This window comes from Barbus barbus, assembly GCF_936440315.1.
Source record: "Barbus barbus genome assembly, chromosome: 9".
Taxonomy (NCBI): Eukaryota; Metazoa; Chordata; class Actinopteri; order Cypriniformes; family Cyprinidae; genus Barbus; species Barbus barbus.
Window position 1 is genome coordinate 3,199,684 of NC_136737.1, and position 25,977 is coordinate 3,225,660.

A 25,977-nucleotide genomic window follows, 5' to 3' on the forward strand; every position below is an offset into this window, starting at 1 on the left:
CAGGTAGGCCAGGACCAGTCTCTCAAGTGACTTCATGACCAGTGCGACAGGTCTGTAGTCATTAAGTCCAGTGATTTTGGGCTTTTTGGGGACGGGAATGATGGTGGAGCGTTTGAAGCAGCAGGGAACTTCACACAGCTCCAGAGATCTGTTGAAGATTTGTGTAAAGATGGGGGCCAATTGGTCAGCACAGACTTTTAGACAGGCAGGTGGAATACCGTCTGGTCCTGAAGCTTTCCTAGATTTCTGTTTTCTGAAGACCCGGTTCACATCCTCTACACAGACTTTAAACGCAGGTAGAATGGTGGGGGAGGGAGTAAGGGGGGTTGCAGGGGGGGAAGGTGAATGTGTGAAGTGCAGATCAGAGCGGGTGCTGGGTGTCAGTCTGCAGTAAAACACATTGAGATCGTCAGCCAGTTGTTGATTCTCCACAGACTGTGGGGGTGGTGTCTTGTACATGGTGATGTTCCTCAGACCAGTCCATACCGACGCCGGATCGTTGGCTGAAAGTTCTTTTTTCAACTTCTCAGAGTAGTTCTTTTTAGCCACTCTGATCTCCTTTGTTAGTCTGTTCCTGGCCTGGTTATACAAGATTTTATCCCCACTTCTGTAAGCGTCCTCTTTGGCCACAGCTCTCTAGTGTGCCATGACAGGTTGTCGGGTGTGCCTTGGAAAATTATCAAAAACTTCCTATCTCTATTATATTTCGTTATTATTATTTTAAATCAGTGCTATTGGTCATCGTTATGTCTGTTTGTGGGTTTTACAAATATTTAACCAATGAAAAGCATTCAAAAGAGCTTGTCATTAAACCTCGTAATGCCATTGGATCCTGAAATTGTCAGTCAAACTTCAAACAAGTTATGACATACAAAAATACATAGGCTATAGGGTCATATAGATTAATCATTAAAAGATCGCAATCTCGATTCAAACACACACAATTGTATTGGTATATGACGATGATTCTGCAATGTCTGTTAAACCTTAGAAATCACAATTGCATTGGAATATTTAAAACTGCTTTTGCAGAGCCGCTGATCCAGAGAGAGCAGCACTCATCATGTAAGCTTTATGTTTGAAACAGCTTCACAAACAGGCTACACAGTATTATCTACATTTCTGTGTTGCACACATTAAATAACGGAAGTACTGGGATAAACGTTTATAGTAAGGATATAGACTCAGGGGCCGGTTGCTTAAATCTGTTTTAGACTAGTTTTATAAGTTAGTCATCTAATTTTTTTATTTAAGACTGGTCTTTACTTTGTAAGCCAGTTGCATAAAATCTTAGATTGGTCTAATTTAAGACTAAAAATTAAGACTGATTACCCCATGGCTAACTTTTCCTTACAATCTATGTTGCCATGGAAACCAACTGTCAGCTGTGCCAGATTCAGAAAAGTGGCCAGACTTTTGTTTGTCTTGTGCTATGGCAAATTTTAATCTTTGGTTTTATGAACGTGCAATAAGACGAGAAAGGGTTTTCAAAGACCGTTCAAATCCACTGGAAGTCCTTTCTGAAAAGGAACTGTTCGAAAAATTGAGATTTCCAAGACATGCAATTCAACAATTAGCATTTGACTTGGAGGAGCAGCTGAGGCCCGAAACTTCAAGAAATTGTAGCATCCCTCCACTGCTACAAATATGTCTAGCGCTACGCTTCTTTGCCACAGGATGTTTTATTAATGCAGCTGCAGACGTAATTGGGGTACACAAGTCTACAGCATCAAGAATCATTCATAGAGTTTCCTGTGTGCTGTCAGGCAGACTTCCACTGTATCCGACTGATGTCTCTACCTTGAATAAGGTAAAGGTGGATTTTTTTGATGTAATAGGGGCCTAATGTAATAGGGGCCATTGATGGAACACACATTAGGATTCAAGCACCTTCAACCCATGAGCCATTGTTTGTCAATAGGAAAGGCTACCACAGTATTAATGTGCAGGCAATCTGTGATGCCAAACTCAGAGTGCTCAACTGTGTTGCTCGGTGGCCAGGATCAACCCATGACTCACGAATTCTATTGAATTCCCAAATTCATGATGCATTTGAGAGAGGAGAATTGCAAGGGGTGCTTTTAGGTGACTCTGGTTATCCACTAAAACCCTGGCTTCTCACGCCCTTCTTGAATCCAGTCACTGCAGCTCAAACTCGTTATAACACAGCCCATGCCAAAACAAGGAATGTCATTGAAAGGTGTTTTGGAGTCCTGAAACGACGGTTTCATTGTCTGCATGGAGAGCTCAAAATGAAACCAGAGAGGGTTTGCAACATAATCTGTGCATGTGTTGTTTTACACAACTTAGCAAGGTAATAAATACGATTTTAGCCATAATTTCAACTCCTAGCTACATTTCCCCAACAGTTTTAAGTTATAGTAGTAAAAGATCACTTTGCCTTTAATAGAGATCTTGCACTCCCAGACCTGGAGGAAGACCAAATGCTTGAGGAACCAGCTTTGGAGATCACTGAGGCAGGAGATGAAGATGGATCTGGGCGTTATATTCGACAAATGATTGTAGAAAACATTTTCTCTGTTTGATTGAGAAAACTTAAAGATTGACTATTTTGAAACTTGACATTTTAATTTATTAATCAAACAAACCAATATTTACAAAAAATGCATACAGAGGATCAGTAGTAACTTCTGAAATACAATATAATCTTAAAATCACTTTAACAGAACTACCTTAATATTCACTCAAATACATGTCAAATCTATTAAATACACAAAGATATTTGTATACAAACATTGCTTTCATTTAACTATTATTAAGTAGTTAATTGATTAATTATTGGATGAGATCTACAGTTCATGTCCAAGTTTCTGTAGCTCCAATGTTAGCTTAGTTTTCTCTAATTCCAGTTTTTGTATTTCTAATTTTAGTTTTGCTTCCTCCAGTGTTAATACTTCATATTGTTTTTCCAGTATATGGTTCATGGTTATCTTGCTTGCCGTGCCTTTCTGTGACTCTGTGTCTGAGCCACTTCCCACAGGTGCCACTTGGGTGCTGTCCAAATCATCTCCTTTAATAAAAACAAAACAAACAATATGAGTGACAGAAACAATTTCTTTGTCGTAAATATTTCCTGTAGTCTTCAGTAATTTTAGAGCAAAAAAATTGACATTCTGTTTTTCATTTATTTATTTTTATGGGAATGGTAGGGGACATGGTGACTTTTGTGGCATTGGCTGTGTGTAAACGATCAAAATGAGAAATTGACCTTTGGAACTAATACGTTTCAAATAAAGATTGTAAATGTTACATTATGCCAGTAGGTGGCGACCAGTGACTGTTAAAATGTATTTGATGTCTGAATCATTCATTCAAGAGATTTATTCAAAAACTGTGGACAAAACCAGTTTTATTTATTTCAAATTATTTTTTACATATTTTTCTTTTTAAATAGACTGATTTATAACATTTTAGACATTTATAGATAGACTCATTTATAACATTAAATACAATATTTAGTAAGAAAACTTAAGTAAATTAGCCTACATATTATTTTGTTTGGTTGTCTGTTTTGTTTTCATCGTCAGAGAACCGTGATCTCTATTCTAAAAATTAATTATCCAGAGTCATAGCTTAAAAATAAATCATATCTGGCATTTAACTAATACTAAATCTGTCAGGTTTGGACTGTCTTTTTTGTAATTTGCTCCTCATGTGCTCCCTGTGACCCAGTTTCTCCCTGATGAGCCCTTATTTGGTTGTTCCTGTTCCTGTCCTCATTGTGTCATTATTAGTTGATCCCCCTCACCTGTGTATCCCTCGTTTAGTTTAGTATTTAATGTGTAGTCTGCCCCATGTTTCCTTGTCGGGTCTTATATGTCTTTCTCGTTGTGCTACGTTTTGTGTTCCTGCCTGTCCTGTGTTCCCAGCAGTTTGGGTAAATAAAGACTATTATTATTGTATTATCCTATCAGCTCCTCGTTTCTCACAGTAGGGGACCATGACAGAAGACCCGACCGACAACAGTTAACTCCGTGTCTACCCTCTGTTTTTTTTTCTACGTTTGTTCAGTGTTTTTTCTGTTTTCCCCTATGCATCCCCATACCATTTCCAATAAAAACCAGATATAACTGAGTTTAATGATTGGGACAATTTAGAAGGAGGCTCAAATGGAATCATTGAAAATAAATAATTAATTTTCATTTTGACAGTCGCTATTTGCCCTATTAAGGAAAAAGGCAAAGTATTCCAACATTTTAAATCATTGCTAATTTTCGTTAATACCGAAGAATAATTTAACTGAGCAATTTCTAAAAGATTTGAAGAAATGATTGCACCCAAGTATTTAATATTATCTGTAACAGTCAATGAGAATAAGGGTTGGGGTGTAAAATTCGACAAATTTACTGAAACTGGATCAAAACTTGAGTTGAGAAAGAAAGTTGATGATCAGCATAATGGTACCAATAAAGGCGGATTGGAGTGGTTTGATTTTGTCAACTAAAACTAATCCTGTAACTCTGAATTTGTTCTACTATACCATCATGGTACAGGCCCCAGATCTCATGTTTGATGTGTTTATTCCTCAGAATCTGTCCACTGTTGTGGTTCTACTGAAGCTGTGATCCGATTGGTCCTCTCTGCTCTGGTGGGCGTGGCTGCTGTCCTTATTTTGGTTTATGACATCAGATCCAGAAGAGCTGAACAGGATGTCTGATTACTGGTTTTTAAAGTCTTTCTATATTCCTCTTCCTCAAATACTTAAATCTGAACTTTGTTTGTTAGTTTGAATCTTAATTTGAATCGTTGTTCGAATCTCTTGTTTGATGTTCATCTCCCATATATTCACTCTAGAAGATGTTCTATTTTATTCTATTCTATAATAAACATTTGATATGATTACAGCAGTTTTTCCTGTTCCTGGCACAATATTATGTTTATATGAATATTAATCATATTTTCATATCAAAGATGACTTTTCTACACACAGTTCTAGCAGGTGATCTGTTCCTGCACCATAAAGCCATTAGAGAAACTCTGAAATCAGTCAGAGAGGAGAAACGTTAGAGAAATGATCAGCAAACGAGCTGAAACCAGAGCCAAACACTCTCAGGATCTCATGATCAAACAGCTGTTTTAAGACACTTTTAACATGTTATGGGTCAGTTTATTTCTGCTGAAAATGACAACACTGAACAGATCTGCAGAAGCTGAAGTTGGAGACCAAAGCAGGTAAAGTTTGCATGTTGTGAAATATCAAAGAAAATAGGTAGACGGTCACACTCATCAGCACAGAATAAATAGACTGTCATTTTAGCTGAGAGCAGAGTTTCACATCACTTCACTACAGATCATCTCTCCTTTCGTTACTGAGCCACTTCTGAAGAGTTTGTCTTTTCATATTTGTGGACTGAAACCATTGAAGATGTTTGACAGATTTTGGTTCTGTTTGTGTTTGTGGCGTCTGGTTGGTAAGTTTGAAATGTGTTTTTCATGTGTTTGCTTTTTCTAAATGTCCTTTAAATGTCCTCCAAACCCTGTTTGTGTGTGTTCTTCAGGTGTGTTTGCTGATTCAGATGCAGTGAAGTCAGTGTCAGTGATGGAGGGAGATTCAGTCTCTCTACAGACTAACACTGAACTACTGAGAAATGATCGGATAATATGGACATTTGGACTTTCAGAGACTCGTATAGCTCAAATCAATAAACAGGCTGAAAGATTCTCCACTTACGACGGTCCTGATGGGAGATTCAGAGACAGACTGAAGCTGGATCATCAGACTGGATCTCTGACCATCACAAACACCAGAACCACAGACTCTGGACTTTATAAAGCAACCATCTTTGGGAGCAGGACAGAGACCTCATACAGATTCAATGTTACTGTCTCTGGTGAGTCACAATTACAGAGTCAATTCTGCTGCCAGTTCATACCATAATGATATTTAAAATATTTTCCTTCAGAGGCCATAAAACTGTCAAAAGTGCTCAGCGCAGAGACAAAATGATTTTGATATTGCGTTATCTTCAGTGTCATTTGAAATATTTTTACACGCTGTTTCATGGAGTCGTGGAAAGTGGCATGCAAACAGCGTGAGCATGTGACACTAGTGGGTAAAAAAAAAAGATCCTGGGTTAAATGCATTAAAGTGTGAAGCTTTTTCTGAAAATGATTAAAAACCACCCATTAATTGGCCTGATTTAAATTCCATATGACAATTATATGACTTAAAAAACAGGCATATATGTTAAAAACCAATGCAAAAATTTTAAACAGTTTGTTTCTTTCCAGTCATGGATAAAAATGAATGAACAATATAGCTTGTCTTATTACAACAATATAAAATGTCTGATATCTCTTTCGTAGCTCAGAACGTCTCTGTTCTTGAAATGTCTCAGTAGTCTGTTCTTCCAGATTAACCTCCATAAATTTGCAGTTCCTTGTCTCTCTCTGAAGTTCCTGTTATTCTATTTGCCAGTGTTTGTCGACACAGAGTGTCCTCTCTATGACCAGTGTTGGGGAAAGTTACTTAAAAAGTAATGCATTACAATATTGTTTTACTCCATAAAAATAAACTAATGACATTATGTAAAGTAATGCTTAAACCATATAACTTGTGTGTTAATTTTTCCCACCTGGGCTAGGCTTGCTTGTATGTTTTTAACATAAAAGTTATATTTTTTGGCAAATGTAGTAGCCTTTCACACCAAAAGTGAAATGAATAAGCCTCAAGCCGAAGGAAATATAAATTCACATCTGTAACAGTAGAGGGCGCAGCTCAAACAAACTTTTCAGCTGTGCTGCCATTCTGGATTGCATGAAGAATAAGTTAGATAGATAATGTTAGTGATGAATCTTTTCATCATCATCATCAATATCGTCATCTTCATCATCTTCATCACATTGCTCATTGTTGTGTTCAGTGGTGAATGTGGATCATGAGACTCTCTCCTGGTATATACTGTATGCTAACACTTTATTTTGATGGTTCCTCAATAGACATACTGAGAATAGTCTACTTTGCAAGTATGTGAATATTCTACATACCCTACCTAAGTCTACTAATACAATTATTTTTGTATATATAAACATTGCACTCAAGAGATGTAGTAAGATACTGTGACGATCTTAAATAAACAATGTCAAGCTATGATATAGCTCATTATAAATGAAGCAGATTTAATATGGTGTTCAATGTGTGTTATAAATAATCATACTCTTAAAAGTTATAACCACAAATACGTAAGTACTATAATGTATTATAATTGATGTTATGATTATTAATGAGATTTTATAACACATTATAAGTTTTTTTTTTTTATAATGCATTATGCATTCATTATAATGCCTTAAGTATACATTTATAATGTATTATAAATATGGGCTTCATAGAAAGTGTTACCGAAATTTTTATTCTGGAAATGAACTAATCCTTTAATATTGAGTATTGTGTGTATATTATTGTAGTCTTGTTCTTTTAATTGCCAAAGCCAATTGTTTGGTTGCACTTTATTTTACAGTACATGTACTTGCAGTGTACTTACAGTATACCTACCTAAGAAAGTACTGGTAATATAAGGTAACTGCATAGGGTAGGGTTAGCTTTAGGTTTAGGGGTAGGTTCAGGGTTAGTACCTAGTTATTGTAATTACTAGGCCTATAATAAGTACATAGTATGTATATGAGTAACAGAACTGTAAAATAAAGTGCAAACCAATTGTTTTGACATTGTATTCGACTGTTCGCGGGATATAATATACAGGTAAAATTATAATAGAGTTATAAAGTAAAATCAATATATACTTATTCACGTATTTATTTATTCGGTCAATAGCCCTGTAAAAAGTGGAATACAATTAGCTGGTAATTATCACAAAATAAATTGCGCTCCACAATAAGGTTCTGATCGGCTGAAGGGCTTTATAATTCGTCTTTTTCAAAACTATGGAAATTTGAAATAGGCCTGATCTCAAAAGGAACCAAGACATGTCAAAATTACAGCATTTTACAAAAATATGATATAGAAAGTTAAAAATAAATCTGGAATGTAATAATTATTTAAGTTGAAATGTTACTATACCCTACTTAATTCAATCTACTTTAATCCTATGACAAATAAAACAGCTGTACCTGATATTTAGCGTCATGTTTGATGTGTTTATTCCTCAGACTCTGTCCGTGGTTGTGATTCTGCTGAAGCTGTGATCCGATTGGTCCTCTCTGCTTTGATGGGCGTGGCTGCTGCCGCTGCTGTTGTTGTTCTGGTTTATGACATCAGATCCAGAAGAGCTGAACAGGATAGGCCTATTTGATTACTGATTTTTTATATTTTTCTATGTTCCTCTTCCTCAAGTAATGAACTCTGAACTTAGTTTGAATCTTTAGTTTTTTAGTCTGAATCTCAACATGTTTGATGTTCATCATCTCCCATATCCACTCAAGATGATGTTCTATACTTTATTTTATTCTGTATAATAAACATTGATATGATTACAGCAGTGTTTCCCATTCTGGCACAGATATTCAATATCCTGGTATGATTGTATTTAGTGATTGTGTCTATCAGAGAACAGCTTTACACACACAGTTCTAGATCTGTTCCTGCTCCTGAAATCTCTGAAATCAGTCAGAGAGGAGAAACGATTGAGAAATTTGGTAAGAAATGAAAATGAGCTGAAGACAGTTACAAGAGAGAGCAGAGTCAAACACTCTCAGGATCTCATGATCAAATGCTGCTTTAAGATGTTTTTAACTTCTCCAGTCAGTGATCATGTTATGGGTTGGTTTACTTTTGTAGAAAGTGACTCAACTGAACAGAACAAGAACAGGAAGCTGTGGCTGATGTTAGTGTGTTGTGAAATAAGCAAATTAACATATCAATGGTTTCATACATCAACACTTAAAGAGGCAGTTACTTTAGCTGACAGTAGATTTTCTCATGACTTTACTACAGAGCAGCCTCACATCAGCTCATGCACTGAAACTATTGAGGATGTTTAACAGATTTTGGTTCTGTTTGTGGTGTCTGGTTGGTGAGTTTGAAATGTTTTTCTCTCTCTCTCTTTCTCTCTAAATGTCATTCATGTAAAAGCACTGAAGCTCTGGAGCTTTAGTTTCAGTCATGAAGTGATTCTCATCTGAAGTGTTTTCTGTGATGTTGTGGAGCTCATATATATATTACATTTAATCTGACTGTTTGTGTGTGTTCTTCAGGTGTGTGTGCTGATTCAGATGCAGTGAAGTCAGTGTCAGTGATGGAGGGAGATTCAGTCTCTCTAGAATCTGGTCTTACTGAAATACAGACACATGATCTGATAGCATGGACATTTGAACACCCAAAGACTCGTATAGCTGTAATCAGTAGCCAGGCTGGAATCTTCTCCACATTTGATGGTCCTGATGGGAGATTCAGAGACAGACTGAAGCTGGATAATCAGACTGGATCTCTGACCATCACAAACACCAGAACCACACACTCTGGACTTTATCAAGTAACCATCAGGAGCAGGATACAGGCATACATATACAGATTCAATCTTACTGTCTTTGGTGAGTCACAATTATGTAATTTGTGCTGCCGGTCTTCATAATAATTATACACAAATAATTCATCAAACCTACTCTTTTACATGTTTACTGATGCACTTAATTTTTTTGTATTTTTAAATTAGTCTTTCGTTTGTTCATTATTGTATGACATTTTCCTCTTTTCAGTGAAGCCAGTTCCTCATTAATTAAAATCAACGTCAAATTTCCTCATTGCTGCAACATTTGAATTTTCTCCCCTATGTGCTCTGTTCTGTTGAATAAAGCAGGGAGTGAATTACAGTGTTCAGAGGGTCATTATAATATAGTGTTATCAATACATGAAATAAACAGCAATAATACAACGCTTCCATGAGTGGACTACTCTAGAATGTCATGTCCTATATATGCCAGCTAATACTAATCTAACTTTTCTACCCTGAATAGTTATTGTTTTAAAATGTTTATCTTATTCTGGCTGATGGTGCCTTCACTGCATGATGATTGTATGGCACACCTCTGCATGATGACAAGACTTTAACACTTTTCATCTCAGGTGCATCTGATTGACAAATAAACAGAGTTTCTATTTTAATGTTATAAGTATTGCAGTAAAGATTTGGCTTTGTACATGAAGTTAAAAAGGTTGGATCAAGTTAAAAATGAACATTTTTATCATTCAACTGAACTGTGCACGTGTTTTTTAACATTTACATTAGGTATTTGTTCTTTCTTGCTCCATCCATGCAATAAATGCACATCCTCTATGAATAAGTGTATTTGCTCAGGTAATGTCACTGGTGTGGCCCATTTCAGGTGCAGCCAAGAGTACAATTTTGGGGGTTTGAGAAAATAATTAAGATGAAGACTAACAAAATCTACATTAAACTTATATGCTCTCATGTTTTCCAGTTCGTCTGCCAGTTCCTGTCTTCAGCAGAATCTTTTTATCATCATACTGTTCATTGGTGTGTTCAGTGGTGAATGTGGGTCATGTGACTCTCTCCTGGTACAAAGGAAACAGTTTATTGTCCAGCATCAGTGTGTCTGATCTCAGCATCAGTCTCTCTCTACCTCTGGAGGTGGAATATCAGGATAAAAACACCTACAGCTGTGTGCTCAACAATCCCATCAGCAACCAGACTCAACATCTGGACATCAGTCAACTCTGTCAACCATGTTCAGGTACAGCAGCGCTGATATCTATTTATTTTCAACTCTGTCCAGGGGCGGACTTAACCAATAAGCGAGGTAAGTGGCCCTGGGGAGTCGGGGAGACCCCATCTGATATTGGCACAACGTATTTGGCAAACGCTCCTGTGTGTATTTGTGTTTTGGAGAGCATCAAATGTTTCTATTTAAAAGACCTGTTGTTTCAGCGTTGAGCAATGTAGCCAATCACAGACATATCTGTTGATTTCTTGAGCACAATGACCAGAAGTGTTTAAGTTAGAATCCACTTGCCACTCAAAACACTGAGTCCACAGCTGAGGTCTGTAAGCTCATGACTCCTCTCATTATAACAAATTGTAGATTGGATGTAAATACCGTGAGATCATGATGGACTGAAGTGAGTGACAGCTTTTACTGATTATAGAGGGAGCGCTCTTTGTGCACTTTCTAGACTGTATAACCCTGTCTCACTATCTCAGAACACAGATATTCACCTCAGAGGGAGAAATTATTGTGTTTCATGTCATGATTTTATTTGTCCTGATGTTTCAAAATCGTAAGAATGATATGATTTGAGATTTTTGCTTAATAATAGATTACATTTTCAATGTATTTCTCAGTAAACCACAAAGTATGCCTACTTACCTTACCTTACCATCTGGTGCTACGGACCCAGTGGTCCCCGGCCTCTACAACCATCTTCTTCCATGCTTGCCGCTCGAAACTGGGGCGCAGCCCTGCACTTCTCATATCCCTCCTTACTGCATCGGCTTCTAGGCCTTCCCCTTGGCCTGGTACCAAAAGGCCATTGGTGGCAATGGTTCTACAATCTACTTAGGCTTACAATGGTTTTGGGAAAAGCAGCCCAGAACACTTGGAATAAGGAATGAGTTGCATGGGATAATTTTATGACATTTTAATCTGTTTTGTAAAAAGATTGAAGAAGGTTACAATTCATTAAATGGACAAGCGTTTTTTTTTTTTTAATCTTGATAATGTCTTCTTTTGTGATCTGAAAAAATAAGGTAGCCTGATATAGATTTAGAATAGCATTGGGTTGACTAATTATCTACTTTCTGAAGGGGTAAATAAACTATAAACTATGAGAAAGAAAGCGAGCAAAATAAGGGTTAGGTGTAAAAGACAACCTAGTTATTGTGTTGGGGCCCCATACCTGGAATCTGCTTAGGGCCCCCAAATCACCAAGTCACTAAATTTCAACAGGAACCAAGACTTGTTAATTTTACAGCATTTTATAAACAATCTGATATAGAAAGTAAAAAAATAAATCTGGAATGTAATAATGATTTAAGAAATTGACATGACTGGAATTGAAAATGATAAATTGAAATTGAAATGATACTATAGCCTGCATTCGAGCTACTTTAAACCGATGACAAATAAAACCGCTATAACCAATATTTACTGGTATTGACTGATCAGGGGCTGTTTCATAAAACTATACCAAATAAGCCAGGCTTATTTCAGTTAGTCTGACTTATTGTCACTTGTTTTGACGATTCTAAGGGCCCCCTGAGGGGGAAACACGATCGTGATTTCTACCGAGGAGATCCCCACTCCCTGGGGGACCCGAGTGAATATGCTGTCCAGGGGGCCCAGAAACCATAGCAGCACCCCTGGTGTCTATTATGAAACAACGCCTTGAACTCATGTTTGATGTGTTTATTCCTCAGACTCTGTCCGTGGTTATGATTCTACTGAAGCTGTGATCCGATTGGTCCTCTCTGCTTTGATGGGCGTGGCTGCTGCCGCTGCTGTTGTTGTTCTGGTTTATGACATCAGATCCAGAAGAGCTGAACAGGATAGGCCTATTTGATTACTTTGCTTGTTAGTTTGAATCTTTTTATTTCATTGTATTCTATAATAAACATTTGATATGATTACAGCAGTGTTTCCTGTTCTTGCACAGATATTGCTATGTTTTTATTAATTTATTGTTTTATCAGAGAATTCTTGCACAGTTCTAGCAGGTGATCTGTTCCTGCTCCATAAAGCCATTAAGATAAACTCTTAAATCTGTCTGAGAGGAGAAACAATTGAGACAATTGATAAGAAATGAAGAACAAATGAGCTGAAGACAGTTAGAAGAGAGACCAGAGCCAAACACTCTCAGGATCTCATGCTCAAATGCTGCTTTAAGACTCTTAACTTCTCTAGTCACTGATCATTTTGAAAACGACACAACTGAACAGATCCACAGAAGCTGGAAGTTGGAGAGCAAAGCAGGTAAAGTTCGTATGTTGAGCAAGAGAATAGGTCACACTCATCAACACAGAATAAATGGACTTTCATTTTAGCTAACAGTAGAGTTTCACATCACTTTACTACAGATCAGCCTCACATCAGCGCACCAGTTTTTTTTATTATTATTATTTGTGGCCTCAAACTATTGAAGATGTTTGACAGATTTTGGTTCTGAATAGCTCTCTGTCTGCCCATTTGGCTCATAAAACTGCTTGAGAATCTCACAATACTCTTCCCACGACTGACTTTTCACTCACTTGGAAGAGTAACATAATAAAGAAAACAACCTATATATAATTACATAGTCCCCTCTTGTGGAAACGTTATGTATGAACTGCACCCCAACATAAAGCATTGGAGTAAGGATACCACAAGACCAGACCACTTTTTCACTGGAGGAAGCATTATTATGGATTATGAACTCATATTTTAGTTAAAACACCTTAATGTAATTGTTTCTTGTTTGTTTGTTTGTCTTCTCAAGATGTTAACTAATGGACTGGAGTGGTGTGGATTATTGTGATGTTTTTATCAGCTGTTTGGATTCTGACGGCACCCATTCACTGCAGAGCATCCATTGCTGAGACACTGATGCAATGCTACATTTCTCAACTAAATGTTATTTTTAGGTGATCTGTTCCTTTAAGATGCAGCTTTTGTGTTTCCTTTGCAGTGTAAAGATGGATTTTGATGATACTTGATATTTGATCGGTAACAGTACTGTAGTGCCTTATGACATTAAAAATAATGAATACATCAATTCAATACACATGCAGCATTGCAATGTTTTGCTATTAGTTTTCATACAGCACCAGAACTTGTTATAAAGTGTAAGATCAGTCAAATCTTGTTGATTTTCATGACTTCCTCTGATAAATCAAACTGTGATGCAGCTCGAATCCTGCTGAGGGAGGATTGAACAAGATAAATATCTCAGTTCAGTCATGTTTCAGAGTGTTTTCAGATATTTTAAGCATCACTATCGTGAACCGATGAAGAAAATGCTTCTTAAATTAGTTTTGTTCTGTTTGTGGCGTCTGGTTGGTGAGTTTTACTTCACATTTAAATAATTAAAAGTTTTTTAGTGAAGCTTCATCAAACTGACCTCAAGTTATTTTGATCTGTGACTAACTCTGTTCTTCAGGAGTGTTTGGTTTTAAAGGACTGGCAACAAAGTCAGTGACGGAAGGAGAATCTGTCACTGGAGATTATACACTAGAGATAACTGAAGGAAACGGGTCATCTAAAGCATTCAGAGTTTCTGTCTATGGTGAGTAGAGATCATTTGTCCTGTCCTTTAAATATAATCATTTTATAGTTTGAGATTAGTGTTGAACACACTGAACTGAAAATAAGGTTGTTGATTAGATTTGGTCATATTTATCTTGTTTTCAGCTCGTCTGCCGGTTCCTGTCATCAGCAGTAACTCTTCAAACTGTTCATCATCATCATCATCATATTGTTCATTGTTGTGTTCAGTGGTGAATGTGGGTCATGTGACTCTCTCCTGGTACAAAGGAAACAGTTTATTGTCCAGCATCAGTGTGTCTGATCTCAGCATCAGTCTCTCTCTACCTCTGGAGGTGGAATATCAGGATAATAACACCTACAGCTGTGTGCTCAACAATCCCATCAGCAACCAGACTCAACATCTGGACATCAGTCGACTCTGTCACACATGTTCAGGTACAGCAGCGCTGATATTAGAGCTGATATTAGTGTTTATGACTGAGCTGATCTCAGTTTGATGTGTTTATTCCTCAGACTCTGAACACTGTTGTGGTTCTACTGAAGCTGTGATCCGATTGGTCCTCTCTGCTCTGGTGGGCGTGGCTACTGTTGTTATTCTGGTTTATGACATCAGATCCAGAAGAGCTGAGCAGGATCGAGCACATATTCACACATCAGGTACGTAATTATGGTCATTTATCATATATATATATATATATATATATATATTATCTTCATTCATTTCTAATGTATTTAAATATTCACATGCTGGTGTTTATGTTCATTTATAGGCGGCTCATTTCCTCCCTAGAAGATGATTTGAGAACAAACCATAACATATTCTCACATTAATGTTTAAAATGTGAGTGTGTGTCATGAAATATACTGAAGACGACAAAATATTGCTTTGCTCACGCTAGATTATTTTATATAGCATGCTTTCATGTTAATGTTTTTTTTAAATAATCAAATCTTTTTATCCAGTTTGAAAGGCTTTGTTTATATTTTCTTCAGATACACAGGTCTCACTTGACTGCTGTATGTTTGCAATATTTAGTAAACTGCATTTATCAATAAAGTTGTCACTCTAAGGTTCAAGAGTCTCTCCATGTTTTATTATATTTATTATGTCACGCGCCCCCTGGAGGAATACAAACGAAGCATATTTTTTAATGAGTTCAGTGGAGTGCGTTATTCTAATTAGAAGTGTCAGAAGTGTCAAAGACCTCCAGTCTTTCAGTTGTGGGTTTCTTAAAAAAATTACAAATATCCATTTAGTTTATTTACCATTTCTCTGCAGACTAAAGCGGGATCAGAATGAGAAGAGAGTCCTGTCACACGATACTTGGAGATTCGCAAGAGTATAGAGCTTCTTTTTAAAAACATTAATTCAATTTTTCTGGGACTTTATCAAATATTCATCAGTGGAAGGAGAAAAATCACATACAGACTCAGTGTTGCTGTCTCTGGTGAGTCACAGTAACACTGTCCTTTGTGCTGCCGGTCTTCACAATAATTATACACAAATAATTAATCCAGACTCAACATCTGGACATCAGTCAACTCTGTCCAGGGGAGGACTTAAACAATAAGCGAGGTAAGCTGCTGCTTAGGGCCCCGGGGAATCAGGGGGCCCCATCTGATAGTTGGCAAAATATATTAACACTCCTGTGGCTAATTTCAAATGCTTCTATTTACAGTGTGTTTTTTGCAGTGTTGTGCAATGTAGCCAATCACAGACATACAGTCATGGCAAAAAAATATCGGCACCCTTGCAATTCTGTCAGAAAATGCAACCCTTTTCTCAGAAAATTGTTGCAGTTGCAAATGTTTTGGAACTCGCATGTTTATTTTATTTTTTTGTTTGCATTGGAACAACACAAAAAAACAGAGAAGAAAATTTAAATATAATACAATTCCACACAGAACCCAAAAAATGCACTGGACACAATTATTGGGGAAGTTGTGGCCTAATGGTTAGAGAGTCGGACTCGTAATCGAAAGGTTGCGGGTTCGAGCCCCCGGCCGGCAGGGATTGTAGGTGGGGGGAGGGAACGTCCAGCGCTCTCTCCACCCTCAATACCACGACTGAGGTGCCCTTGAGCAAGGCACCGAACCCCCAACTGCTCCCCGGGCGCTGCAGCATGGCTGCCCACACACTCACGGTGTGTGTGTGTGTGTGTGTGTGTGTGTGTGTGGATTTGTTCACTACTCACTGCTGTGTGTGTGCACTTGGATGGGTTAAAGGCAGAGCACCAATTTCGAGTATGGGTCACCATACTTGACAATACGTCACGACTTACTTACTTAATCTTATAGTGCACCTGTGAATCTGTACCATTTACCTACAGAGGGAGTGAGGGATAAAAGAAATGTATATATTTTATACAATACTTAAATTCAATAAAATAAGCACAATAAACAAATATAAGGCACCTACAATAAATCTAAAAGCAAAATGTAAAAATGGTAAATGAGGCCATGAATGATCCTCTGCTGCCATCTACTTGTCATAGTGGGAATATCATGACATTTAGGTTAATAGTATTTGTTTTTCTACTAGGTGTTAGAAATTTTCCACTTAAGCATGGCAAATTTTCCATGAATTGTCTCTATAATAATAAAAAAAAAAAAATGCAAATGTTCTTTAAAGCGAATTTTACATACAGTGTTCTTAATTAATATAAAAATGTACACATATATGAATAATTTTGAGGTAAATGAATAATGATTTGATTGCAGAGAGTTTTCTGCGGGGGTTAGGGGCTAGAATACAGGGGGCGCCAGCACTGATCTTGCATACCCCTCATCAAATATAGCTGTGACCCTAGTTCTGGTTTACGACATCAGATCCAGGAGAGCTGATTTTTAAAGTCTTTCTATATTCCTCTTCCTCAAATACTAAATCTGAACTTTGTTTGAATCTTAATTCAAGAAATGGCTAAAAACACATCTCTTCCATCTTTATTTGACCTTCTAGCCTAACTCTAGCACTCTCTATTCTAATTCTATTTTATCCATTTTTCTTTTTTTGTTTTTAATAATAAAAACCCTCTTACACTTGCACTCTCTACTTGTTTTCTAACGGCTTGTTCTCTTAAAAAAGGCCTTTAACATAGCTTTCTCTTTTCTTTTTCTATTCTATCTACTTATTTTCTTTTTATTAAATGTGTGTGTGTGTGTGTGTGTGTGTGTGTGTGTGTGTATAAAGCACCTTACTGCATTAGGCTATCCGAGACTTGCCATAGCACTTGCATATTGTTGCTCTTTTGTTGGTTTTGATTGCTTCTATTGTCTTCACTTGTAAGCGTCTGCTAAATGATTAAATGTAAATTTGAATCTCATTTTGATTCTTTAGGTGTTTGATGTTCATATATCCACTCTAGATGTTCTATATATTCTACAATAAACATATGATATGATTATAGCAGTGTTCCTGGCACAGATGTTCAATATCGATCAATATGTATTTATTTATTGTGCATGAATATTAATTAGGCTATATGGAAACATCAGAGAACACGTTTATGCACACACTCATATCAGCAGATCTAAGCTTTTAGAGAAACACTGAAATCCTTCTGAGATGAGACACATGCTTGATAAATGAACAACAAACGAGCTGAAGACCAGCTGAGCGAATGAAACGTAGCCATTGCACGTAAGAGTGGGCGTGGCCACATGTAACGCTTGCTCTTCCGGACCGGTCAGCCGCTGATGTTAGTCCTACAGAAATAGGTAACTACATTTGTTTCATGGTAGTATTTGTTAGGATCACGATACGCATTCAGGACGCGTACTATTTTACGCTCGTGAACCAGATATATCGCTAAAACTGACTGTTCGCAAAACGTAAACAGCTCGATATAACAACGAGCTGTGCGTTAAATCACTCTGTACGGGAAAACGGTATTGTTAACTATATTATTGGGCATTACTTTTTGATACTTGACATGAACATATTGTCCGCGACCATTTATAGCGATGTTATCAATGTTTTAAGAACAGAAAGCAGTTGCGATCTACACGGCCTGTTATAGATATCCATGGCTTGGGACTGAAATATGCTAAATAATAAGAGTTTATTGAAGAGAACATGATCCAGAATCCTGCATTATGAAACCTCAGATACTGAAAGACAAAGAGGTTGGTGTTTATTCTCGAGTCTTCTTTGAAAAGAAACTAAGGTTACAACATACATTATCAAATAATAGCTATATGGACAGATACATGACAAAATGACCTTGGACAGCAGTTATGATACATTAATTAATGTATGGAACAGTAGAGGTGATGCAAAATTTGATATTTGTGACCCTGGACCACAAATATTTATAGCAATCCCCAACAATACATACAGGTCAAAATTATTTATTTTTCTTTTATGCCAAAAATCATTAGGATATTAAGTAAAGATCATGTTCCATTAAGATATTTAGTAAATTTCCTATACCATAAATGTATCAAAACTTAACTTAAATTTTTGATTAGTAATATGCATTGCTAAGAACTTAATTTAAAGGCGATTTTCTCAATATTTGGATTTTTTGGCACGCTCAGATGCCAGATTTTCAAATAGTTGTATCTCAGCCAATAGTATCTATTGTCATATTCTAACAAATCATGCTTCAATGGAAAGCTTATTTATTCAGTTTTCAATTAAAAAAAGAATAAAACTGACCTTTATGACTGGTTTTGTTGTCTAGGGTCACATTCGAATGTGTAGCTTTTTGGTTTTCACGTATTTTCCCCTCCCAATTTAACAACTTGTGTTCATTTAGGTCTGATGGACGTGAAAGAGGAATGTAAAAATATGAACGAGGTGGAGGAGCAACATCATCACTCCATCACTGACGAAAAACCTCTCTCACAAAAAACAGCCAAAATCAAGAAGTCTTACATCTGCCCTCAGTGCGGAAAGTGTTTTGCAGGTAAATCACGACTCGAGCGCCACATTAGAATTCACACCGGAGAAAAACCGTTCACGTGTTTTGTGTGCGCGAAGAGTTTCGCGTGTAAAGAAAGACTCGACAGGCATGTAAAAATCCACACCGGAGAGAAGCCTTTCACTTGTGAATGGTGCGGAAAGCGTTTGGCGTGTAATACGAGACTCAAGAGGCACATGATGACCCACACTGGAAAAAAGCCTTACGCGTGCTTGCATTGTGAAAGGAGCTTCACAACGAACACAAACCTACAGCGGCACATCAAACTCCACACTGGAGAAAGGCCGCACACGTGCCAAGAGTGTGGAAAGAGCTTCATCCGCAAGGAAAAGCTCAGGTTTCACATGACGATCCACACTGGTGAGCGACCTTACAGTTGCGAACAATGCGGGAAGAGTTTCCGACACATCAACGGCCTCAAAGATCACCAGCTCTCTCACGCCGCAGCGAGGTCTTTTAACTGTGATCAATGCGGTAAGGATTTTATTACTGCGTCTGCACTGAAGAGACACTTGAGAGTTCATTCAGGTGAGAAGCCTTTCTTGTGTTCTCTGTGTGGAAAGAGTTTTGCACGGGTGGACTGCTTTAAAAGGCATCAGGAGGTCCATAGTGGTGTGAAGGATCACGTGTGTTATGAATGCGGGAAGGCTTTTATTACATCCGACCAACTCAAGCAGCACCAGAGGATTCACACTGGAGAGAAACCGTACAAGTGCGAACTTTGTGGGAAAGGTTTTGCTCAGTCGCCGCACCTCAAAGCACACGAGAAAAGCCACACCACTGAGAGCCATCTGGAAATAAGTGATCAAATCATCTACTGATTCACATGGAAAACGCATGATCCAATGATATCTTGGGAATCTGAATCCCAAAAGGAGACCTTTTGTTTCAACATTGCATATGAATACTGTAAATAAACCATACTGTAAATAAACCATGTGTTTGTCTTCATTAAAAAAAAAAAAATCACATGACCAGATGTCAACTCGCTTTAATTCACTAACTCTGCTGTTTTCAACTATAGAATAACTTAAGGGTTGTTATGCCATTTTCTATTAAAGCATTTATTGATTTTGAATAATGTCTTCTGAAATTTTGATGAATTCCCTGCTGAAAAAAAACAATAGACTCCATCACAAAATACAAAATACAATATAATGGTGTTACTGGTTATAATGGGACTTGTATTGGTTTGAATGGAAACCGTAATGGACCCTGTGGCTGTGGGTCTCTACTGGTAATTGGTCGCCTTCTATTGGTGGCTTGTTAAAACAAATATATATATAATATATGCACATGTATATTCCACCAGGAATATACATGTGCATATATTATATACACACATGTGCAAGATTATAAGTGATGCACATGTATACACATGTCCATCACTTATAATCGTGCAACTGGTCTTTTCTTGTGTTAGCGGCAGTTTCTTTCCTCTTTATTCCGTTTTCTGACAAAAAAAAAAAAAAGTCACCCAGTATTTTTGTTTATGTTGTGCTGAAACCTAGCGGCGAACATGAAGCATTATTCAAAAGCAAAAAGTTGGTGAGAGTCGAGGAGAATTTATCTGCTCCCAAAAGTAAACCAAAACCTTTAAACAAGCTTCACGTGTCTTTTATTTCAAATCAATACTCAATAGATTCCAGGTACACTTTTCTGGCACCGCAGAATGCGTTTTATCAAGTTCCCTGCATCTCCTTGCGTTATATTTTCTAATCCAGTAGGTGGCGGAAACATACCTTCGACTGTTTTGTGTCCCGCCATGAAACGTAGAAGAAGATGAGGAGCTGTGAAGAAGATGTAGGTTTCATTTTGATATTCTTGGTGGCAGATTGCAGTGTAAACAAAGATGCTGTCAGCGAAATGTTTGTATTATTTATATCATTATGAAAAGGTTAGGATACTAAGATTTTATTTTTTTGGATGGAAATCATGGAACATATATTTTTTAATGTTTCATACTCACAAACGGTTATTTCTCAGGGGGCAATGCATAAAATAGTACATTTGAATTGAAAAATGAATGGAAATAAATAATATTTACAACGATTCCAAGATAGTGAGAGCTAGCACAAATATAGATGATTTTCAAATGATGTTTTGTTGAGGTAATTTTCAGTTTCGCGCTCTTTATTTGAAAACGGCAGTAACGGTCGATCAGTTAACGCATGTAACGGTCGCTATCAGTTTCCCGAAGTAAATATATGAAACTTGTTTTGTTTTGAGTAGCACGTAACTGAAAGTAAAGATAACAGACAGTTCGATGATTTAATGATTTCACCACTTTGATGGATGAGTTAATTCAGCAAAGGGACTGATTCCAAACAATAAGTCTGGAGATCATAATGTTGTTTGAACGATTAATTCGTTTTACATTACCTATATGTTAATTAGGGTGCTAAGAATGTGCAACAATTTTTGATAGATCATATGCAATACATGTATAGATACATGTGGGAATTAGGGGAAGCATTCATGTATTTTAATTGGTTTATTTTTTGGCAGATCTACTGTACTGTGATAACAATCACATCTCCAGTGACGTTCCTCTAACAATTCACCAATAAATGCTGGAACATTGAAGATGAGCATCAGGAAGAAATGAAATCTGCAAAGACAGAGTTTATTGAAGGACTGAGAGATCCAGAACCCTGCAGAATGAAACACACTGAAGAACAAACAGGTTGGTGTTTATCCTTCTTCAATGAAGCTGGAGAACATTTAAGCTGCATGCAGTCCATTGGACTTTAGTAGGTGTAGTTTGAACAATCAAAAGAGCTTTGCAATAACATAATTAAACCAGCAAATAATACCAAATTTGGAAGTTAGAAAACCATAATGGCTGTGAGAATTTTGTAAATCTAAAGCAAAGCTTTTGTTTTGGGACTCTTTTAATGATTTAATATCTTAATGTTTATGTAGACCTGATGGAAGTGAAAGAGGAAACTCAAGAACTGCTTGAGGAGGAGAAACATAATTTCATACCCGGAGAAAAATCATTGAGTTGTTCACTTACTGATAATAATAATAAAAAATCCCAAAAACGAGAACGAGCCAAAAAAGTTTTCATCTGCCCTCAATGTGCAAAAAGTTTCACGCAAAAAATCGGCCTTGAGCGCCACCTGCTAATTCACACCGGCGAGAAACCCTTCACTTGCTCTCAGTGTGGCAAGAGTTTCAGGTGTAAAAGGAACCTCGTGGATCACATAAGAGTTCATACCGGAGAGAAACCGTTCACGTGCGACCAATGCAGCAAGAGTTTCGCATACAAAACAGGCCTGAACAGGCACATAAGGATTCATACCGGAGAGAAACCGTTCATGTGTCCTCAATGCGGAAGAGGTTTTGCACTCTCAGGAGCCATTAGGAGACACATTAAAATCCACAGCGGAGAAAAGCCGCACACATGCGATCACTGCGGAAAGAGCTTCACTTATAAAGAAAACCTTAAGGAGCATATGAGGATCCACACCGGAGAGAGACCGTACAATTGCGTCCAGTGTGGAAAGAGCTTCACACATATTAGCAGTCTTAAAGAACATCTTCACACTCACTCTGCTGTCAGGCCGTTTAACTGCGACCAGTGCGGTAAAACGTTTCTTTCATCATCCATACTAAAGAGACACTTGCAAGTTCACATGCAGGTGAAGCCATACTTGTGTTCTCTGTGTGGAAAGAGTTTCGCACGACTGGATGGTTTTAAAGAGCATCAGAAGATACACACCGGTGTGAGAACTCACGTGTGTTTTGAGTGCGGGAATGGGTTTATATCAGCCACGCACTTGAAACTGCACCAGAGGATCCACACTGGAGAGAAACCGTACAAGTGTTCGCACTGCGACAAGAGGTTCTCTCGCTCAGGAACCCTGAAAGCACACGAGAGGACTCACACCGGAGAGAAACCATATCACTGCACTGCGTGTGGAAAGAGTTTCAACCAATCAAATCAGCTGCTGACTCATAAGAAGAAACATCACTCTGTGATGAGGAGATAAGCTTTTTATCTTCAGAAACCAGTACTTTCTAAGAGATGTGTGTGTGTGTGTGTGTGTAGAAAACACAAGTTTGGGGTCAGTCATTTTTTTCCTTGAAAGAAAGCGATATTAAGCAGTAAATCAGAATGATTTCTGATGGATCATGTGGCACTGAAGACTGGAGTAATGATGCTGAATATTCAGCTTTGATCAGTAATAAATCACATTTTACAATATATTCAATAGCTATTTTAAATTGTAATAATATTTCAAAATATAATAATTTTTACTGTAATTTTCTCAAATAAATGCCGCCTTTGTGAGCAGAAGAAACTTCCTTTAAAACCATTAAACAATCTTAACTATTCCAGACTTTTAAATGGTAGTGTTATTATTTTAAATACCTTCCAAACAGGTACGCCTCATTAAAAATGTTTTGCACATGAACAAATAAATGGTAACTACTTTTTTTGTATCTGTTTTACTCTACATGAAACAGAAATGATAAGATCATACAAATAGCTGAATACTGCTCACTTTACATAATTAACCATGGGGTTATAAATATATGCCCAATGCCTTTTTCTGTCATTTTTGCAAATTTCAATATCTGGCAAATATTTCAATATAAAGTAAACATGTTAACGAAGTGTAACGGCTAATGCTAACGGAAAGGAGACCAGAGCTGTTTTTTTTTTTAATGGATGTCAATGGAGGAGAGGCTTCACTACGCTGAATAAAAAGCTTTTTTAGAGGAAACAACATCATTTAATGAATCAGCATCCTATTGGCTAATCTTCAACATGTTTTGCATTAAATAATACTTTTGGATTGAACTGTTTTTAGCGTTTACCATGAAAAAATGCTGTTTTATAAGAGAAGTCACTGACTTTTTACGACAGGTAGGATTCAGCTTATATTGAGTGTCGCACAACTCTGACTGAAATTCAGTGACGTCAAGGCTGTCATGTGATTGGTTATTAAGGCGCACGTGATCCAAGTTAGCCGTTACGCTTTCTCCAATAGTTAAGTAATGCAGACCCTCTCGTTTCCCTATAGTAAGACAATCTCTGGCATCAATGTTATGTTATGAGAGATCAGAGATCGAAGTCAAGGCTCGAGTCATTGTTGTCAACGTCTAAGTCTAAGTCTTCTATGACTACTATGTCAACTCAAGGCCACAACTTTAATTGTTTATAGTTTGGATATTAACACATGCTGCTTGTCTATGGTAGTGATCAAAACTTTTTGAAAGTAACTCCAAATAAAGATTATATTGCATCGTTACACCAGTAGGTGGCGACGAGTGACTTAAAAACTTGTATTTTTCATTCATTCAAGATATTCATACAAAAAAAGGAGATTCATCCAGTAACGAAACAAACTATATGTACCAGAAATCACATAAAGATTGTGCATGTTTTATTCCCATACAACAACCACATGTTTTGCTTTTGATTTTCAAGGAACTAATTATTTCAGTAAAGGAGGTATTTCACATGGAACTGTCTTTTCTCTTTTTTTGCATTACTAAAATTAATGAAGCAAAAGAATGCATTATTACTGTAATTTAATAGGGTACCTTAAACTTTTACCTGCATTTTATTTTGTGATGTTCTTTTATTTAATTTCCTTTGTCTTGTTTTATTGTGCTTGATCTATTGTCTATTAAAATCAGGTTCATTTCTGTGTGCGTATATAGGCCTACTATTGTTCAAAAGCTTGGGGTCAGTACTTTTCTTGAAAGAAAGTGATATTAAAATGGTTTGTTGAGCAGCAAATCAGCATTGAATGATTTCTGAAGGATCATGTGACACTGAAGACTGAGATAGATAGATAGATAGATAGATAGATAGATAGATAGATAGATAGATAGATAGATAGATATATAGATAGCAGTATGTTTTCTGCACACTCTTTACAAACCAAACAATTCACAGTAGACCTAGACAGTAAATAGAGTATATATATATAAAAAAAAAAAATCCAGGTGTTTACATTTTACATGTACCTTATTCAGCTCTAGGACAGCCTGATGCTCTAAAGATTGTTTTAGTTTCACTCGGTTAATTGCTTTAAATTCAGCTTTGATCACAGCAATCAAATACATGTTACAATTTATTTCATTATATCCCAAGTGTTCTGTTTCCGTCAGTGCAATATTCTCCACCCTCCAGTCCAATAGGAGGCGCAAATGCATTACAAACTAGTTCGTCACCAACCATAAAAAGTGAAAGAAGAACGATGTAAAGAACGCATCTTGTATCTAGGCTATGATTGCCGGGATTGGTGTATCATCTACGGTGAGTGGAAACCATTATTTCTGATCCATCTCCGTTTGAACGAGCTCGAATCTTAAATCCCAAGATCGATCTGTGCGTTTTTCGTTTATGTGTGAATAAAAGGTAACTACCCATTATCTGCAGGGCCCCTGCTGTCAAACACTTGCATTGAGTTATGTGGTATTTTAGTAATATACTCGTCTTTTTTATGCTCTTACATGTGGCGTGGCACATCGCAAATATCCTCTTGGTTCAAGTATCATTTCTTTCGTTTTATTCTATAACGTTACACCTTTTTTTTCTAACTAGTTTACTCCACTTCCGGTTTGTGGAGGTTAGAAATACCGAAAAATTGTAATATTTTGCGCTACAAATAATCCTCACTCGTCAGTTTGAGTTAATGAGATGTAAATTTCACGCATGGTATTTAAATGTGACATATAATCCTCTTTCAGTCTGCTGCATCCTTTCCTCCTGATTATTATCTGTTTTTACTTTGTATTTCGCTGTAATAATACGAAAAAAGACAACATACTGTGTATTTGTGGTCTGTTCGTTCTGTTTAATATCCCATGATTAATGCACTGCATGCACGAAAAATAAAAAAAATAAATCTTG

The 25,977-nt window shown here is 37.0% G+C and overlaps 3 protein-coding genes across 8 annotated transcripts in view; all 3 read left to right on the forward strand.

Annotated features, from left to right (window-relative positions):
- The first annotated feature begins 8,892 nt into the window (after positions 1–8,892).
- Positions 8,893–12,564, forward strand: LOC306875160 (SLAM family member 5-like). The gene is made up of 4 exons (XM_079425601.1): positions 8,893–8,993; positions 9,175–9,510; positions 10,399–10,671; positions 12,354–12,564. The coding sequence occupies exons 1-4, from the start codon at positions 8,900–8,902 to the stop codon at positions 12,494–12,496; spliced, it is 846 nt and encodes a 281-aa protein (XP_079281727.1). The 5' UTR covers positions 8,893–8,899; the 3' UTR covers positions 12,497–12,564.
- A 5,271-nt stretch (positions 12,565–17,835) lies between these two features.
- LOC306874639 (uncharacterized protein) lies at positions 17,836–20,027 on the forward strand. Its single transcript, XM_079424785.1, has 2 exons — positions 17,836–17,892; positions 18,936–20,027. The coding sequence occupies exon 2, from the start codon at positions 18,941–18,943 to the stop codon at positions 19,919–19,921; it is 981 nt and encodes a 326-aa protein (XP_079280911.1). The 5' UTR covers positions 17,836–17,892; positions 18,936–18,940; the 3' UTR covers positions 19,922–20,027.
- An 845-nt stretch (positions 20,028–20,872) lies between these two features.
- LOC306874505 (uncharacterized protein) overlaps positions 20,873–25,977 on the forward strand; it is a 36,625-nt gene continuing 31,520 nt past the window's right edge. Inside the window, exons 1-3 of one of the 6 annotated variants that reach the window (XM_079424612.1) lie at positions 20,873–20,903; positions 21,609–21,786; positions 22,026–24,764. In XM_079424612.1, coding sequence (XP_079280738.1) covers positions 21,705–21,786; positions 22,026–23,098 — 1,155 coding nt within the window. In that variant the 5' untranslated portion in view covers positions 20,873–20,903; positions 21,609–21,704 and the 3' untranslated portion in view covers positions 23,099–24,764. Of the gene's footprint in view, positions 21,300–21,608; positions 21,787–22,025; positions 24,765–25,275; positions 25,381–25,977 lie in introns of those variants that run through there. The other 5 variants (XM_079424613.1, XM_079424614.1, XM_079424615.1 and 2 more) reach the window with 5 other exon arrangements.